The 16,571-nt window shown below is 42.6% G+C and overlaps 1 protein-coding gene across 1 annotated transcript; it reads right to left on the bottom strand.

The window, feature by feature from the left end:
- Window positions 1-874: 874 nt before the first annotated feature.
- SELENOO (selenoprotein O) lies at window positions 875-13,174 on the bottom strand. Its single transcript, XM_035559327.2, has 9 exons — window positions 12,501-13,174; window positions 11,379-11,582; window positions 10,223-10,403; window positions 6,677-6,807; window positions 6,046-6,326; window positions 5,548-5,698; window positions 3,787-3,972; window positions 2,535-2,691; window positions 875-1,887 (listed from the first exon to the last, which is right to left on the bottom strand). The coding sequence occupies exons 1-9, from the start codon at window positions 13,106-13,108 to the stop codon at window positions 1,693-1,695; spliced, it is 2,094 nt and encodes a 697-aa protein (XP_035415220.1). The 5' UTR covers window positions 13,109-13,174; the 3' UTR covers window positions 875-1,692.
- Window positions 13,175-16,571: the final 3,397 nt, after the last annotated feature.

The following is a 16,571-nucleotide window of genomic DNA, read 5'->3' as shown; positions in this document are numbered from 1 at the left end:
CAAGTATTACTTATCGTTGCCCACTTCTTAAGGGAACTTCCTCTTTCAACTACACCATTCTTCCATGGAATGGATGAAAACACCCTCAGGTTTATCCTTTTCAGTAAGGAAATGTTGCAGTGAAGAGTTGTTAGAGAGATTCTAATTTGTCACAGACATTCATCATCAGCTTCTCTAGGTCAAAGGCAAGACAGAATCATTGTTTACATTCAAAACATTGCCTATTTACTGTGGCAGCAATAAGAACAAACTGATTATTAACAGATGGATAAGCACAGCCCAATTGTTCTCCCTGTTTTGCCTTAACTCATGCTTTGAGGAAGACTTCAAAGAGTACAATTCAACCTGAGCTAATACCAAACTTGCACAGGGTCGGAAGAAGAATTTACCAGAGTGCACTTAAATTCACAGTGTAAAAGAGTAGCCTCTTTGGAAAAGAGAAACCTTTGCACTAAACCAAACTTGCCCAAGATTTCAGGTACCTGAACCAGTGACAAAGCCCTTCAGAAATAAGTTCAGAAAGCTAACTAATGCCTTTAAACTATGGTTATTTTGCTGATATTGCAATAATGACAACTGAATTCCCCCTGAAATCTCAGCTGAAACCAACAAAAGACTATCAATAAAATTTTCAAGCAAGTCAGCTCCCATCCTCCTCCCATTATCCATTATAGCCTTTTACACAAGCTCAAATAGTATGTTCCCGAATTGCATCTTTCGGCGTAAACATTTTCCAAAGACCATGGAAGCAAAGTAAGTGGTATAAGACCAAAGTGGGAATGGAAGGACCCCACTGACCAATGTGGACAGCTACCCCACCTGCATGCTTTTTGTACAAGGGGACTATATTAAGAATACACAGACAATGAATCTGTACTTGAGTACTAGGGTCACTTACATATAACGTTGACGCTAACGGGGTAACTGACCGTGCCTGAGTCAACTGGCTTACAAATTGCACCCATGATTTTAGTAAATGTTTACACACGCGTCGTATGCAAATGTAAAGAACCTGAATGAACTTGCCTATCAATATTTTCAAGTGCAAATATACAGTCTCCCTTAGTTCTGCTCTTTATATATTATACCTAAATAAAACAAACAAACAAAACATTTGATTTCCCCCCCCAGTCCCCTGCTTGCACACACTCTAAAAACAAAGATTAAATACCACTTTAAGTGTTCACAAGAAATGAACTACTTAAATGAATCATGGCTTAAAACAAGCAACACTGAATCTATTCCTCCATTAAAGAGGACTGAAAGTCCCTGCATAGAAAAAAAGCAGCAAACAAATGTTAGAAGTACTATTAGTTAAGACATCAGACAAAAATAGATCAGATTCCTGACTTGCTATTTTTGTCTTCACATAACAACTCCATTTGGATGTTCAAAAGTCAGTGTGCTCCAACACAAAATATTGCTTTCTACTTGCTGTGTGGTATGAATAAAGCAAAGACTTTGTCTCAAAAACAAATATTAGTGACATATACAGACTGGCGATTGTTACTGGTTTGTTCCAATGTTCCATAATTGCTCCAAATTAAGCACAGCTGAAGACTGTTGTAGGTGCATCCAAATGTGGGGTTGTTTCTATAACCTAACAGCACTTTGACTTTCGCCTTGCTGAATTCTTCACTGCTGAAGGAGGATCAGAGTCTTCAGTTTACAGCAAGAAATAAAACAAGGCAGTTATGAAGATCATGTAACACAGAGCTCGGAAGCCCACAGTGGAGGTTTACTGCAGTACGGTAGTCTGCTTCTCGTTGCTTGAGCGCAAGCAGCTGCTGCAGCTGTTGCTTCCTCCTCTTCTGTGTCTCCCTTCACCTCTGTGAAGGTTTCTGTTTCTTGGAATGGATTCTCCAAGAGTTTCAACACATTTCTTACCTAGAGAAAAAAACAAAGTATGGTTATGATAATTTAGAAAATAAAGGCAAAATGATATACAAAAGAACCTCAAACCAAGTAATGATTTAGTATATTGTATTTAACACGCAAATTCCAGACAAGCCAAATATGAAACGGATGAACAATATCTATATAAATAAGCTGAAAGTAATACCTGGCTGAATTTGTATCTGCATGGAACTCAAGCTCAAATAACTTAAAACGCATGTCTTAAGTACAAATTCTTTTGTCATACTTCTCAGAATGCATTAATTCACCCTTACTTGGCAAGCATCTATCCACATGCTGATCTCCACAGATGAAAGCCAAGGCTTCTAAAAGATACCATTCAGCAGTAAGGAAGTTAATCCCCAGCCATCTCCCAAGATAAAACCTTTGTCTTCACTGTCTTCAGAATGGCTAAGTGTCCTGTCTTAGGATCAGGTTCAGATTCATATTTTCAGTTTCTTTGCTCTGCAGCCATTAAAACCACAGCTCACTCACAAATAGGAAGGGGAAGGCCTTCCAAATAGTAAATTCCCAATCCCCTTACAAACATGCTAGAATGAATCTCACCTAACATTCAGCAGCAGCAGCACCACCACAAATCCATGCAAACCTAAAGAGATATTAAGCAGTAGTCTTACCTCTGAGAAATCCCCATTTTCAGCTGCTTCTATGGCATTCTGGGCAATATAATTTCTCAAGATATATTTTGGATTGTTGGAATTCATAACCTTCACACGATCAGTATTCCAGGCATCAACATCACTAATGCCTTCTATTTCTTTTTGTAAACGGACTCTGGAATTAAGTAGAAACAACTGGTTTGGTTCAAGAATCACATGTAGAAGTCTACCTGTTTCCTTGTCTTGAGATCTGTAGTTTGCAGTTCTTAAATATTACATCACCTATAATCCTCTCAGTTTATAAAACTCAGCACAACGACAAAATAAAAAAATGCCACTTCTTATATCATTTGAAAGCAGCATTACAGTCTATCAGCAGGTCATGATGATGCTCGAGCAAGTGGCGCGCACACTGCAGATTCCCCAAAGAGACACTGAGACACCTTGCCCCACACTGGTGGTCTGTGTGGCACTGCTCTGCAAAAACCTTCACATTAAAAACTTGGCTTTTAAAGTTTTAACCAATAAACAAGCACAGAAATACGTTTGATGTTCTGATAAAAGAAAAAGGACCTGATACAGCTAAGACTGCCTGATCTGCCAGCTGGCAGGTATACTTGCTAAGATTCTCTGACCCATAGGAAAACGAGATCACAGCCAACCAGGTGAGGAAAGAAGTTTTGCTGCATGCATTAGGTCAGAAACAAGTAATGATCTTCAAGGCATTTTCTGAATAGAAAGTCTCCAGCTAACACTGAGCTCTTAAGCTTCTAAGTTATACCTGATAAAATAGTTTGAACTTTTTCTGGACTTGACTTCTTTTACAGTTACTCTTTGATTAAGAATACTTCTATTTGCTTTCTATATTAGTATATATACTTTTTTTCCTTTCAGAAAGAAAAAATGCAAAAGAATAAAACATATAGAGGCCAGCCAATTCTAGTTACTGAGCACTTAATAGCTCACAATTGAGATCAGGCTCCTGTTAGAATCAAGATCATTCTCAAAGCGCTTGTAATATCGCCTTTATGCTAGTTCTTTTCTACAACACCCCCCTGTCCCAAAATCTAGGAAAAAAAAACACCACTAAACCACACAGAAGTCTAACTTTCACAGATACACATTTAGAGTCGTTAATAGCATTCTCAGTTGCCTGCACCCCCCCGCCCCTCAGTCTGTATACTTTCAGAGTGTTTTTCATGAGACATATACATCGTTATCAAACAAAACACAGAGCAAATGTAGTGCTGAGAATACTGGTAAATCTTACTTGTATTTTTCCAGCCATTCTATCCAGTGTCTTTTATTTCTACTGAGTAAATCAGCTGCTGTTAACTGCTGCAGTTTAGTGAATTGTTCAATGCGTTCTAATTCTTTATTTATATTAGCTTTTGTTCCAATTAGTGCAAACAGTTGAGGATTAGACTGAGCCAACATCAGCATCATTGACAGTTGTCTGGGAACAAGAGGAAAAAACACATTAAAGTTGAGCTGCCTGTCAAGAATCATCTTTTTGCAACCATAAAGTAGATACAAAAACATTCACAATGAATTGTGATTTCAATGGATAAGTTAAATACCAGTACTTCATAATTCACAAAACAAATTTATAACAAATTATGCTTAGTTTACTGTTCCCTCCCCCTTCTTCAGTGTGTTTAATTCACATTCCTGTGATATACAATGCACAGACAGTAGATCTGAAACTTTACCAATTGGATTTAGACACACAATTCTCATCAAAACACCCTAATTTGAAAGGAATTTGGAATAAGGAATTTGACCTTACACCTAGGTACCAAGATACCAGAGAATGCATACTTTTTTTTTTAATGTATTTTTCTAACATTAATACTGTAACAGCATTCAGAATATGTATACATCACCTAATCATCTCACCAATACTAAGAAGAAGAGATTATATGGGGAAAGATACCTCATTTAAGTCACGAGACAAGTTTTTCTGTTTATTTATTTATCTAACCAACCTAAATTGGTTCAGGGAGGTTCAGGGTGGGTGTTAGGAAAAGGTTCTGCACCCAGAGGGTGGTCAGGCACTGGGACAGGCTCCCCAGGGCAGTGGTCACAGCACCAGCCCTGCTGGAGTTCAAGAAATGTTTGGACGAAGCTCTCAACACATGGTCTGATTTTTGGGTGGTCCTGTGTAGAGCCAGGATCTAGACTTGATGATCCTTGTGGGTCCCTTCCAGCTCAGGATATTGTGTGATTACTCTCTGGCATCACACAACTAATTATATCCAAATCATATTTTCCTACTTTTAGTAAGCAGAGAGAAGCTGAGTGCTTTGATTTTTTTTCAATTACATGACGTATTATCCACATGTGATCTATGCATCTGACACACCCAAGTCCATGATTCCCAAGTGTTGCGATTAAAAAAAAAAAAAAGACAAACTTACAGGGTCAAACACATTCTCCATTTTCCACTGCTCCAAAAAACTGCTGCAATTGCTGTTATAGGGTAGCAGTTGAACAAAATCTCCTATTTTAACACACTCAGAGCAGCTAAGCTGCAGAACATGAAACATCAAATGGGACATGGACAGTACCAAACAGGTTGCAGAGTCTAAAGTGCTCATTTCACTTATACTTGGCGCAGAGCTCTGTTGGCTCAAAGTGATTATTGAGCAACTGTACATAGGACAGTACACTGGCAGCACACAGGAGTCATTACTGTTTAAATCCATTTCTTCTATAAAATATTTCTGTACTACTTCACTATCTGGCACTCTCTCATTGGCTCAGTCAGCAGGGAAAGTGGAGAAAAAGAAAGGAGAAAAACCAAAAACACAGACAACCTTAGCCCAAGAGCCCCCTTCTGGAAGTCACTGCTGAGTACTCACTAGTCACAAAACACACAGGAATTTACATTTCAGTAGATCACGATGCATCTGTTTAACAGTGAAATTTCCAAATTTAATATTACTAGAAAAAGTAATATTACAGTTTATTATAGGAATGATGAAACTTAAAGCACTGGACAAAGTATTTAAGTAAACAACAGTATTACCTTGGATCCATCTGAGGCTTGAAAGCAACTTTCAGTTCTTCCATAGAAGCACACTGACTTGCAAGCTTTTCTAAGAAGTCTTCCAGTCTTGAAGGATCAGAATCTACTGAGAATGAACTCAGCAAGTAGAAAATATTTGTGAAGTCTCCGCCTGAAAGAGTGCATTCTGTGGGTAATGGAACTGACAAATGGGCAGGAACACAGGTCCCACAGTTCCTTTCTAACCCCCCGCAGCAGTGTGGGTAGCCACTCTAGAGAGACAAATATATTGGTCTCTCAGCGAGGGTGCAAGTATGACACAGGGGCGCTCTGTAAAAAGGCAACAACTGCCACACAGCTCGCAAGAATGCAGTTATCCTTCAGTCTTTTTTTCTCTCAGATGACAATATAGCCATGCAAGGCTGCTTTCTTGTAAGGTCAGGGTGAAAATTACAGTTTGGTACAGTTATAAGGTACTTATGGTATATTAAATAATAACCTGATGCAACCTTCACCAACCTGTGAGATGCATGGTTTCGAGAAGTTCAGACACCAGCTTACTATCTTCTTCTAATTCCAGCTGAATGAGGCCTAGTTTCTTCCTCATCTTCTGCAAATAATGTTTTTCAAATTCTGCATCATATTCCTCTTCCAGGATGAGTTCGCTGATTTCCAAGGGCAGCTCTGGAACTAAGGCTTCAGCGAGCTTCCCTAGATTCCACTTGCAAATCTCTGGCTGCTTGTTGTAAGCATAGCGCCCTGTATTATCAGAACCATTGCAAATGTGCTCGGGGTCATATCTACAAATGAAGAAATAGTTAGCATTCTTCTTGTTATCTGGACACAAATACCATGTGAAGCCCTCTAGGAGGCTAAAAAGCCCTGAAAGGGAACAATCCTCCTTAGACTGGAGGAACCCCACATGCTACAAGACCAGTCTAACAGTTAGAGATGTTGTCAACACAGTTATATTTCAAGGTTGAAAAGAATTACAGGACAAATAGGACTAGCTTAACCTACTTTGCTGTAAAGTGGGTTCATAAATCTACTTGACAGCTGATATATTAAAGCCATAGTGAACATCAGCAGGATTGTTCTATATAGCAAATTGATACACACATTTTGAATACTGTCCACAGGCCACACTGACCTGTCCATAAACCCAAAAGGGCCATAGTCAATAGTTAGTCCAACTATGCTCATATTATCTGTATTCAGCACGCCATGGCAAAAGCCAACACACTGCCATTCAGCAACCAGTCTTGCTGTCCGTTTCGTTATCTAAAAGAAAAAACATTTTCATTTTTCAACACAATGTATAAGCATTCATACATTTACAAGCATTTGCTAGTCCAAATGGATTTTTCTACTGCTCTGATGGGAGCAGGCTCTGGCAGTATGCCATATACACAAATATCTTGAAGACAGCTTGCTTCTCTCCTCCGTTTTTCAACTGCCTGATTCCTAAATCTCCCATTTCTGTTTGTTCCCTCTTTTACCTTCCGCACTTAACTTGAAAGTCAGTTGCAGAGCTTCAAAACACAACTGGAGACAGAACACAGAAATACGGTAAACCAACATCAGACTTGCGTACTTCTCTAGTCATCATGCAAAGACACACTTTTGCTTGCTACTTATTTTAAAGACCCTTTAACTACAGACAGGAGAAAACAGCAAAAGTCTGTCAAATAAAATGAAGAACTATATGTGACAAAACTCAATGTAAAGTCAGCCTGCTGCTTTACTTAGTATGTAGGAGTGATTTACAAAAAGGTAGGCTGTTCAGACAAAAATGATACATCGCTAACAAGCTTCAGTCCTGATAAGCGCTTACTCCAATCTGCGAAGAGTGGAAAAAACCCTAAGAGCTCACCTTTTAGCTAAACACATATTCCAAGAATGGCAATTCTATTGAAATCTAATTCTTCACTGAACACACGCTTTACCAGAGCTTTTTAGTTGCTTAACTGAGTGTTATCTTTTGTGGGAGCCTCAACTGTAATCAGTACATATGCTCCAACTGTCAAAAATAATAGAGTAATATTTAAAAATTATTTAATTTAGCCCATTTGTCAAATGCAACTAGATGTGCCCTAAAAATATCTAAAATTCAGGAAGCTAATGTGGCTTTTAAATAAACCTGGCTATTTCCAAATGCCTTACTGAACTGCCATAAACAATTTCATGTAACCATTAGCTACAGTCTTTAAACCAAAATGTTGTCATAGCTAAAATCACTTATCTTCCCAAAATAGCTATCAACACACAGAAATTTAAAGTGAATATTCTCTCCAGACTGTGGTGCAAGTGCATTTAATTAAGGTTTGAAAATGATGTCGTTAACAGAGGAAATGTTAGTTTTATGCACCTATCTTCAAACCCAGAATTCTTCTACTTTTCTTTTTTAAAAATGTGCAATCAGATGAAGAAGGAAAATTAGAAAATCCTGGCTGTGGGGTAATCTAACAGGTAGTAAAAACTGTAAGTGATTGTTAGAACAGAAGTTTTTGGTTCACTTTGAGATCTCAGGGTTCTACTTTTCCATTATGAGTTACTCTGCATATTTCTCCTGAATTCTGCTTCACCAGGTAGTTGGAAGTCAGTTGCCAGAAGGCACTCGAAGTCACTACATGTGCACAAAACTGATTATAAACCAGCAAGGGAGACACACCCTATGCGATGGCACTGTGCCAGAAAGATTATAAAATTTAGGAAAAAGGAAGAAAAAAACACAAAAATACAGGCTGCCACAGATGGGATAAAAGCATTCCAGCAGTAAAGCAATTTGCGACTGCTGGATATCTTTCTATGAAGGCATCACACTGCCAAGGTTCTGGTCAAAATAAATGCAGCTAACGAGAGCACCTGAAAGCAATTAAAGCTTGGATGCCACTCAAAGATGGGTATATTGATTAGAAAGAGACAGCTTTGTATTCACTTTGACCTTCAGCTTTTTTTAATCACATTTTTCTACTGCTAGCCATACTAGAAAACAAGTATGGTATATATAAACAAGAGCACTCTCTTAAAAAACATGTTCATGCAAGTTTAAACAGCATCTACAAATTATTTTAAAAAGTATAGATAATGGTGGTTATTTTCTGGTCAGCACTGCCAAATGCAATCACTTGTACTTTTTTCCTCCCGTTCTTCCACAGTACAAAAAGAAAAGACAAAAGCATGTTAGAGAAGAGCCGACAGCACTACCCTACTATTAAAAAAGATAGCAGGGACTGTTCAGATGGAGATGACTATGGAAAATCTCCGCTTAAAGAGGAGACAAAACATGACGATACAATGCTAGGACAGACCCAGACCAGGGGAGCACAACAAAAAAAGACGAGAGACTGAGGAAAATAAGGAAAGCATGCCAAGATGGAGGCAAGAAACCAGTAGTAACTGGGCCAGGGAAAGAAGTTAGAGGCAGAAAGAGGTGGGACTGACTTGTGACAGTGAGACACAAGGGGAGCTGAGGGGAAAACAATTTGTTCACGCACACTTCTGCAAAGATCCTGAAGTTCCATGTTTTCTTTTCTGCTGTCAGAAAGTGAATGTGCCATCAGCTACAGAGCAGTACAGACCGTGGTCTGTGACAATCTACAGTCATCATCGACTCCATTAATTCACATGTGAAAGGTCTGTCAAAGTTAACCTCTTCAGCACCCAAAGGTGAACTAAGTAACTGCTTGCTTTTTAATAACTAATGCAATTATGCACAAACTCATAACTCAAACAAGTTAGAGAAAGTCAGATTTTAAGCCTGCCTCCTCATTGCTCTGCTATGAACGTGCATCATGTTGCTGTCACTAACATATTATTTCAGATATCGAAGCATCACAACTGTTTTTAGTTAGACTCGCCAAGTATATTAGACTGTTACAAATACTCAGTAAGCAGAATAATAAGTATCACCTTCCTATTTGGATAGTAATATTTGAACTTCAGGTGACCTTTTGACTTCAGGTGAACTTTTATAATGGTTCTCCAGTAATTGTTAAGATCTAAATGTATACATGAATTGAAAATGCTTCAAAACCATTTCTGATAAACCATCCAGCCTCTCCTCTGGGCACAACAGAGCCACCCATCACTACATCATTTCTGAGATACATTTATCTCACTTGATCTTACTGTTCCCCAAGTTGAAGGTTTTGCAACTTCACCAGGAAAGTAGTCTCACTGCTTGACTGCCTTTAAACATTCAAATTGTAAAGTATGAAGTTAAAGTGACTTGCAGTAAGTTTTTTTTTTTTTTTTTTTTTTTTTTTTTTTTTTTTTTATAATTTGTAAAATAAGAGACAGGAAGTCACTCAACATTCTCAACATTTTATGAGACAAAACCTTGCAAATACTATCTCAGTACCATTAATTCATCACCTGACTGTCAGAGCTAGGATTCCCCCTCGCATCCTAAAATGCTCTTAGCAAAATGAAAAAACAGTTTTGGGAAGCTCACCGAGAGCCAAGAAATCATGCCTTACTATTAAGAAGGTAAATGATTAACTGTTTTTATCAGTTTGGTCAATATCAGCACTGCTTTCATCAATAAATAGTTGTATTAAGAGTGTTTTCTCCAAAGAAAAGAGCAGTTCAAGCAATCAGAAGATACAAGGTATTAACCCACCCCAGTGCCTAAGATAATTTTTTCAATTTTTGAACAAAGAGGAATTTTTGAAGAGCAACTTAGCTTTCTTACCTCTTTGAAGAAAGCAGCATTCCTCTGAATACTGTTGTCTGAATAAGCCTCCTCGATTTCTGGATAGAAAGTGCCGATCACATAATCGAGCATTTGTATTCGAATATCATTTCGGTTGACACTAGGACCCTTGCGTCCTGTGTATTCATCAGTAGGTTTAAAAATTTCAAAAGAACCAAATCTGTTGAAATAACAAAAACATGTTTTAGTATTAATTTTTACTATTATTTGATCTAATTAACTTCATCCGATATTACATGTAGTAAAAAATATACTGTCATTGCAATATCATCTTTAGAGCTTAAGACCAATCAATCCTTCAACAGATGGAGAGAAAAGACCTGAAGAATTCTCACACTGAAACTAACGAAACAAAGCTACTCAGTGTAAGGAAGCACATACATCCACATGTATGTATACATCCACACTGTCAGATCAAGACCCTAGCTAGTACTGAAGACCAGCTCGTTAAAAGTTTCTTAAAACTGCTTCTACAGAAAAATCCTTATCCTGAGGGAACATACAGGAACACGACTTAAAATACTTAACTTTACATCATGTACATATGATATGTTTTTCCATACACACATACACAGATATACATGCATTGATGTGTATTCCTTATGCCTCACTTTTCCCTAACATGATGTTGCCTCCCAAGAAACTACGCACCATCCCGAAGTTCCGTTTTGCATTGGAACAGGAATTCTGTACACTTCTCAGGCAAGGAAAGTACTGTCTCAAGGCTTTTACAAGATACCCCCAAACTTGGGAAGTATTGTGTCATTAGAATAGCTTGGAAAGTAAGGGTAGATCTATAATCCACCAACACTACCAACATCTAAAAAAATCCCCAACATCTACATATTCCTCGCAGGCATAAACATGAAAAACCTCTTTCGAGATCTGCAGAACTTTCTACCACACTCACACCCCCAGTCCCTAGTTAACGTTTACCTGCCTGTGTGCAAGATGCTACCTCATCTCATCCACTGGGCTAAAACAGCAGCTTTCCACAGCCTCGCAAAAAAGTCACAAGATTCAACAACAAGAAACATGCAGATAGAAATACAATTATATTGTAGAATATAAAGTGATATTTTTGTGCTTCATTTTAGAAGAATAGTAAAAAAATAAAAAGTAGGCTTCTTTCTACCTTAGGAACGTAGAAGCTATTCTCAGAACAACTGTACACCTTTCTTTTTTTGGGTTTCCATCATAAAATATGTCACGAACAACTTCCGAGTCAGATGTCACGCAGGTTCCAGCCCTCGTTGTTGGTATTCCTAGGTGAAACATGGCCTCGCTACACAGGAACTCTCGTATGCTTGATCTCAGGACTTTACGACCATCAGCTTGTCTGTAGCAAAGAGACAGTGACAGGACTTAAGTCTTCTGGCTATAAAGGAAGGAGGACTCCTGCTTCCCCCTTAGCCGTGGTGAAACAAAAACTGAGTTGTAAAGTGCTCTGCCCAAAATCACACAGCAAAGTAGTGGCAGATATGAGATGAAAACCAGATCCTCAGAGATCTGAGGATCTTAGAGATCTTAGAGATCTGAGGATCTCTAAGAGTTCGGATTTGATAAACACACTAGCTATGAGGACCACACATAATAGAAGAAAACTTTTCTAATTACAGATATCCTTTCTAATTGCTTTGTTTTTACAGATGCAGTAGAGATTTTCCGAAAATTATAAGAATCTGGACAAATATAATGTGTCCTACAGTATTTAAACTTACAGCTGTATTATATAACACATCACTAAAATAAATTCTGACCAGAACTGCCTTTCAATACTAGTAAGCTTAAAAAAAATAAAAATCAACTTTTGTAGTATTTACCCAATACTTTTGGGGTCCTTAACCAGTACACTGCAGAAATTAAACAAGCACTGTAGCTGTCCGCTAACAAAACCCTCTTTTTACTGTTCACGGTGCAAGAAGAGCAAAGCAGAAAGCAACCAGTGAAACAAGTGACTTATAAAATTCACTTCAGAGTTTCCTATTAATAAAGTGGCTACCGCTGAGCCTTTTAAACATTGTTCTTTGGGCTTTTCTGGATGAAACACCTAGGAAAGGATTCAGCCCACTCGGGCTGCCTCAGGAGCCGCAGCCTGACAGCAGACACAACGCTCCCACCACACCGGGAATTTTCGCTGAGTTTTGCTCGGGAAAATCCTCCCCCGCATCATTTCGAGATATACAGGGGCTGGGAGCAGCACCCCCCTTTCCAGCCAGGTCTGCGCACCCCAAGAACAGGCCGGGGGTTCTCTTACCGGGAGAAGGGGGTGAGGCCGGCGCCCTTCAGCTGCATCTCCCAGCGGCCGCCCCGCGGGCCCAGCACCTCGCCCAGGTACATGGCGGCTCCATCGCCCAGTTGCCCGGCGAAGCTGCCGAACTGGTGGCCGCAGTAGCAGTGTGCGGCCGGCTCCGAGCCCGGCAGCAGCCGGTTCCCACTGAAGTACAGAGCCGCCTCGGCCTCCCGCTCCTCCATCTCGGCCGCGGGGCCGGCGGCTTCCAGCCCCAGCAGCGCCAGCGCCGGCAGCGACATGGCCACCAGCCGCGGGTTGCGCAGCGGTGTGGGGCGCACCCGGCAGAAGCAGGCGCCGGGCACAGCCCGCGGGGCGCTGTCTTCGGAAGGCTCTACGGGCAGCGAGCGCAGCGCCAGGTTATCGAAGCGCAGCGCTCCCAGCCAGCCCCCAGCACCACCGCCGCCGGCCCCCAGCCCCGCCGCCGCTTCAGCGCCGCGCTCGGGGCTGCCCGGCCGTGCCGTGGACGCCGTTGGGTGCTGCATGGCGCCGCGGAGGGCGCCGAAACGCCCGTCAGACCACAGTGCGAGCGACAGCAACGACCGACTCCTCCCGCAGCGCAGCACCCCCGCCATTCAACGCCTCCCGCCCACGGGGCGGTGCCGCCGCCATTTTGCACCTCCCCCAACGGGCGGTGCCGCCGCCATTTTGCACCTCCCCCCTGCGGGGAGCACCGCCCGCTGCGCCTGAGGCGGACGGGACAGAAGTTGCTGTAAAAGTCGGTCGAACAAACTGTCAGTTTTTGGGAGGACAAAGACTTTTTGAGAAGACTCATTTTTTAGGAAGCAGACATTCTTTAGAAAGCAGGCATTCTTTAATTGCGGCGTAGGGTGCACAGGGGATCACTCCACATGATGTGCACGACGAATTGTCCAGGCTATACGGGTTATATACAGTCAAAACATGTATTCATTCGTTTTCCAAAAAAAATAAAAAAATAATATATGCACGTTATTTCGAAGAACTCGTTTAAGTAAGCATGCATGTTTGTTTTTGCTGGTGGTCTTTCAGGTTCTTCCCATATTCGTTGCTGGGGGTGTTTAAGGAAAGGTTGGACGTGGTGCTTAGGGACATGGTTCAGGGGGTGACATTCGTGGTAGGGTGATGGTTGGACCAGGTGAACTTGAAGGTCTTTTCCAACCTTAATGATTCTATGATAGTCAACTTAGGCATGCATGCTAAGGTAGGTCATACAGACATCCAAGGACTTGCATACCACAAGTTCCTCACCTATCTTTTCAGACACATCCTCCAGCCTTGGGTCATCATTAACACACAGAGAGCTTCTAAACTTCTTTTTAACTAAACATAGTAAAGGTTTGGCCTCTCTGTTCATAAAACATCCCAGATTTGGCTCCGTTATTCCATCAGCGACAGAACCGTCCGTCAGCCCGGGGGGGCGCAGCGAGGGCGGGCGGCCGGCCCCGGGGGAGGTGCTGGGGGTGGTGCTGAGGCGGCCCGGTGTCCCCCGGCACCAGCACCGCCACGCCCCGGGGGTACAAAGAGCCGGGGTGCTGAGCCCGAAGCCGCCATCTGGTGGTGGAGGAAGAGGAGGAGGACGAGGGGGTGCTGGGGACCGGTGTGTGGTGAGTGAGTGAGTGAGCGAGTGGGTGGGTGGCGGCGTTGGTCGTCTCTGGGGGTTTCCTCGTAGTGCTGGTACAGGCAGCGTCCTGTCCTGTCCCGTCCTGTCCCAAGTGAGGGGTGCGAGCAGGCTGGTGACACCGAGATGTCGTGGCTAACCAGGGGGACGAAGTCGAAGGAGAAGCCGGAGTCGGAGAGCTCTCTGACTCAGGAGGAGAGGGGGCTGTTGGTGCAGGCTATGCTGGAGCACGGGGGGGATCCTTGGGATTACAAAGTGGTCGGCCAGGATCCCACTCTCAAAGCCGCTGAAAGGCACTGGGTAAACTACATTGCCGCGTATCATCCTAAAGGAGAAAAGAAGTGCTCGGCTCTGCAGTGGCTGCTGTTCGATCTGGCCAGTATCTTGCAAGCCACGGTAGAAGAGAAGGAGCAATGCATAAAGACCTTGCAGAACAACCTGCAGGTGGCCCACAACGAAATCCTCGAGCTGCGCTGCGATAACGCTCTGCTAAGTGAGCAGGCTGAGCAAGTAAGAAAAATGAAAGAAGAACTCAGGGCAGAGAATGCTGATAATGCCCGGTTAAGAAAGAAAGTGCAGTGCTTGGGTAAGCTGTTATCCCTCGGGAAAGGCTTGGACCAAAGGAAGGTAGCGGCTCTGAGCGAGACAAATTGCAACCTGGAGATGTGGGATGGGGATACCTGGAATGTGGAGAACCAGGAAAACTCTGCGGTGCAAGGGGTGGGGGCCAGAAAAATAAAGCCGGCGGAGGGAGATGGAAGCCAGGGAGCGGGGGATATGTCCAGAAAAGAGAAAGTTTGGAAGAAACAGAGGGAGGGATGGCCTGTGTGGGTAAACCGAATTTGGACTTTAGAACAGCACACCCCTTTCACATACGAGGCGGCGAAGCAGGTGGTAACAGCCATAGGGCTGCCCTGGCCCAAGGTGGGGGCGATTATCAGAGCCTTGCCCCCCGAAGAGGCATTGGGGGGAGAGATCTTAAGGCTGGTGATTAGAAATCTGGGAGAATATGAGCCTCTCAAGGATAATATGGAAGGGGCGCCCTGGAGAGACGTCCGGGAGGCGTCAGCCTACGTGTGTGGGAATGTGGTGCTCCGGGTGCTAAAGCAGCAGGAGAAGCCAGTGACCACTGACTTCGACATCCTCGGGGTGAATGTGGAGCAGGCAGATGTAGGGGTACTGGCCTGCCGTGCTCCAGAGGTGCATAAGGGGTTTTTCATCAGCCTGGGGTCGACTTTAATTGGCCGTCCCCTCCACGAGTGCATGGCTACGTTAGAGAACTTGGGGACCCTCGTGGGAGCGGAGGGAAAAGAGAAGGCAAAGAAGGACGTGGTGGGGGTAAAGACAAGGACGTACATCCCTAGAGGAATAATTTGGAGATATTTAATAAATCAGGGAGTGAATGAAGGAGAGCTAGATAGTCAGCCCACGGGAGTTTTACTTGCCAAAATGAAAAAAATCCTTCAGGAAAAGGGGATTAAACAAGAGGAGATTTGGGAAAAACTGAAGCAAACAAAGCCGTCACCTCCTCCTCCTATCCCAAAGAGAAAACTATACCCATCGCTGAGAGACCTTAAAGATTAGGAGTCTCAGCCCCTGGTGTCAGTGGGATTAACCTCCACCTCACTGACTTGGTATTCAGGGGGAAGAGACTGCGTGGAGGTGCAGTGTCTGTTGAAGGGGGAGTGGGAGGTTACAAACACTTTCTTAGTTGATACGGGATCAGAAGCAGCATTAGTAGATTACTGGGGTCCCCTGCTCCTGGGTAAATCAAGCTGGATGTTGGGAGTAGGAGGGGGGAAAAGTGTGGGGGGGAGAAGAAGTAGAAGTGCATAAGGGAGGATAAATTGGATGGGCAGATAATCCTGGTAAAAGTGTGGGGGGCAAACACTTTAGGAAGGAATTTCCTGTCTTAGTTCACGGACATCTGTCCAAGGGAAAACTTATTGTATCACTGCTTCAGAAGATGAAAAGGTGATGTGAGTCGTGAAGTACTGGCATGGAAATGAAAACAAAATTAGAGGCAATATGTAAAGTTGTTCCAGCTGGAGACCCCTCTTCCACTCCCACTACTGCTACAGTGCAGAAGCTCAGAAGGGTCGCAAGGAGTCTCAGGAGGCACAACAAAGGTGTAAGACAATGGGATTTAAAGTCCCTATTTTCATGATTTCTGTAGAAATCCAGAGATGTGGGGTATGTGGACGGTGGAACCCCCTTGCACTGAATTGTAAGTTTGTGTTGGGTTGTGTCTTCTACCCCTGGGAAAGGGGAATGTTTGAACAGTGTCAAATTGATTGTGTGGGCCCCTTAGAGAGATCAAAGAGGGGGTTGTACCAATTTGTGTTTGTTGCTATTGGTGGACCAAGAGGGGTAGAGGCCATTGCAGTCTGTGCAGCTACTGCTAATACCACTTTGGTGTCTGTGCAAAATACTGAACA

This window comes from Cygnus atratus, chromosome 1 (assembly GCF_013377495.2).
Source record: "Cygnus atratus isolate AKBS03 ecotype Queensland, Australia chromosome 1, CAtr_DNAZoo_HiC_assembly, whole genome shotgun sequence".
Classification (NCBI taxonomy): domain Eukaryota; kingdom Metazoa; phylum Chordata; class Aves; order Anseriformes; family Anatidae; genus Cygnus; species Cygnus atratus.
Note: the sequence above shows the minus strand (reverse complement) of the source record. Positions and strands in the feature narration are given on the sequence as shown.